Raw genomic sequence first — 2,714 nt, 5'->3', positions numbered from 1 at the left:
ACATCGCCTGCTAACATCTGTCTCTGGAAAGTAGGATAAAGCCACTGTGGGGCAGGGGCTAGGGCGCTGGGCTGTGACTGCAGAGGCCCTGGTTCAATTCCTCATGCAGCCCTACAGCTCACTGGGCGGCCCTCTTTCTCCCTCAGCCTAGCTTACCTGACACAGAGCAGTTATGAGCAAGGGAGAACCCTACACACTACCTTAAGCTCCTTAGAGGAAGGGCAGGTTAAAAAAGGTGACAGAGAGAAAACATGGCAACTTGCACGTTTTTTCTTGGGGGGGGGTGTCAGGCAGTTTAGCACGGTGGAGCTTACTCCCGAGGATACCTGCTAAGAGGATGGGGCTGCGCAAAGGAACGGAGAAGCTGCTCTTGCTTTGTTTTGACTGAGCAGCGTATCCATTCCCGGTCAGGGCTCACCAACCAACATTCACAGGAAACTTCAAATTTACTTAAAGATTTGGATTGTTCAAAACTGTCACATTCTTTTTTTTTCAAAAAAGTTTTTTCTCTTTGGGCACAGAACTGTCTCCTCTCAGAGCAATCGGCTGGTGATCCCTGGCCCCAAAGATGTTTGGCTGGCTGTCCTCGACCAGAGCCAGGGCCTTTTCAGCCCTGGTGGAACTCTCCGCCAACTTCCATGAGGGCCCCACAGGACTTAATGCAATTCCGCAGGGCCTGTAAGGCAGAGATGTTCCGCCAGGCCTTCGGTCGAGGACAGCAACGGTTTCCATCACAGCTGGCACCCTCCTCCTCATCACTCCTACTTTGCCCACTCCGGCTGCCTCCTCAGCCTGCCCATGAGACAGAGGAACAGTCCAGAGTAGGTTTTTTAAACTGGATTGTGGACACCCTTTTGGAGATTGTGTAAATGATGATTGTTGAATCTAATCTGTATTTTTTCTGTTTTTAACCTATTGTAAATCGCCCAGAGCCCTGTGCACTCAGGGATGGGGTGATTCAGAAATCATCATCATCTCCAGCCCCACCCAACAGTACTTTAGAAATACTAACGACCTCTATGGCCAGAGACAATGAAATGGTCAGTTCACACCTCCAGCCAGACCTGACAGCTAGCAGGGAGAAGAGGAGGAGGAGATTGGATTTATACCCCGCCCTTCACTACCCAAAGGAGTCTCCGAGCGGCTTACAAACTCCTTTCCCTTCCCCTCCCCACAACAGACACCCTGTGAGGTGGGTGGGGCTGAGAGAGTTCTTGACAGAAAGGGCTCTTTTTCAAGAACAGCTCTTATCAGAACTATGGCTTGCCCAAGGTCATCCAGCCAGGTGCAAGTGGCGGAGTGGGGAATCAAACCCAGTTCTCCCAGATTAGAGTCCGCCCACTTAACCACTACACCAAACTGGCTCTCCTACACCAAACTGGGTTTTAACTACAAAAGGGATTTTTTTCTCACTCTCTGTCTCTCCTGCCAGAGCAGCCATGGCACAAACTGTGGGTGTGTGTAGGGGGGTGTTGCACCCAAATGTAGCCCTGTGACTACAGGGCTGATCTTAGCCCTATCTGTCATGGTCCTGGGTCTGAAGGGCCACTTTGTTCACATGCTACCCAGATCCATCCCAGTATCAGGACAGTCATGAGGCAGAGGGATCCACTTACCGCTTCAAGGTGCTTTGGACATCCTAAAGAAGGGGAAAGAAAGAAAAGTCAACAACTGCCATGGACCAAATTGGAACACACACACACACCCAGTCCTGGAGTGCGATGCATTCTAACTCCTTTTATTGTGCGTCCAGCTCAAGGATGGGGGCTGTTAGATCTTCATAAGGTGGGAGAACTTCTTCATGAGGGAATGACATTAGCAGCCACAGTGAAGCCATTTCAGAGGACAGCTGGGTGATGTGCTGCAGAAGATCTCGCACAGAGAACTCATTTCTGGTTGTTTGGAAGAGCTACCCGGGAATCTCTTATGACCTGCATCTGTCGCTCAAACATAGACATGCACACACACTTCAGAGGTTCCTCCATCCACCATCTTCTCCTGGAGCTCCCTAACTACTCAACTAGACCACCACTTCTTCTCCCACTAGTGTGATCCCAGAGCTTCCTCTAGACCTATGGTCTGTCCCAAACTGTTTACAATGGCACCACATTCCCTATTGAACAGGGGACGCACTAGCAAAGGGTATTTCAGTGCCTTCCTGGAACAGAGCCATCAGCGAACTCCACCCTCCCCACACCACCAACATTATGAGTTATGGCCTTTTGATTCTCATCTCAGCCTGAGCAAAGGAGGGCTCCAGAGAACAGCAGAAGCTGAGACAGGGTCTGGAGACTGCCTTCTCCCCAAGGGCAGTCCTACCTGCTCCTGCCACACTCTCACCTGTAGGAGATCACTGGCCGGCTGCTGACTCTTCTCCTCCATCTCCTGCACGAGGCTTTCCAGAGCGGAGAGCTCCTCAGAGAGTCTGGCCAGGAGCTGGTCCCTGTTTCTTGCCACCTCCTTCTCCACCTCTTCCACCTGGGCCAGCAGAAGTTTCTCTTGTTCCTCCAGAAACGCATGCAGCTGGCTGAACCTGGCTAATGTCTCTTGCTTCTCAACTTCGGTTTGCTTCTGACATGGAAAAAAAAGAAGACAAACAGGTCAGTGTCAGAAACACAGCTGGTCTTTGCAGTGGGAAGAGACCCTTGAGGAGGCTTCGGTCGGAAGGGCCCTTTTTGCCTTTCACAGAGATCACAGTCAACGTTCGGCAGGGA

The 2,714-nt window shown here is 51.2% G+C and overlaps 1 protein-coding gene across 1 annotated transcript in view; it reads right to left on the bottom strand.

The window, feature by feature from the left end:
* Positions 1-1,616: 1,616 nt before the first annotated feature.
* Positions 1,617-2,714, bottom strand: part of LOC107115748 (tripartite motif-containing protein 7-like) — a gene marked incomplete at its 3' end in the record, with an annotated part of 5,525 nt that continues 4,427 nt past the window's right edge. The window contains exons 4-5 of the mRNA XM_015417511.1: positions 2,341-2,571; positions 1,617-1,639 (exon numbers count right to left, since the gene is read on the bottom strand). Coding sequence (XP_015272997.1) covers positions 1,617-1,639; positions 2,341-2,571 — 254 coding nt within the window. The remainder of the gene's footprint in view (positions 1,640-2,340; positions 2,572-2,714) is intronic.

Source organism: Gekko japonicus, unplaced genomic scaffold (genome assembly GCF_001447785.1).
Source record: "Gekko japonicus isolate JY-2015 unplaced genomic scaffold, Gekko_japonicus_V1.1 scaffold4089, whole genome shotgun sequence".
NCBI lineage: Eukaryota > Metazoa > Chordata > Lepidosauria > Squamata > Gekkonidae > Gekko > Gekko japonicus.
The sequence above is the reverse complement of the archived record's forward strand: the minus strand, read 5'-3'. Positions and strand labels throughout refer to the sequence as shown.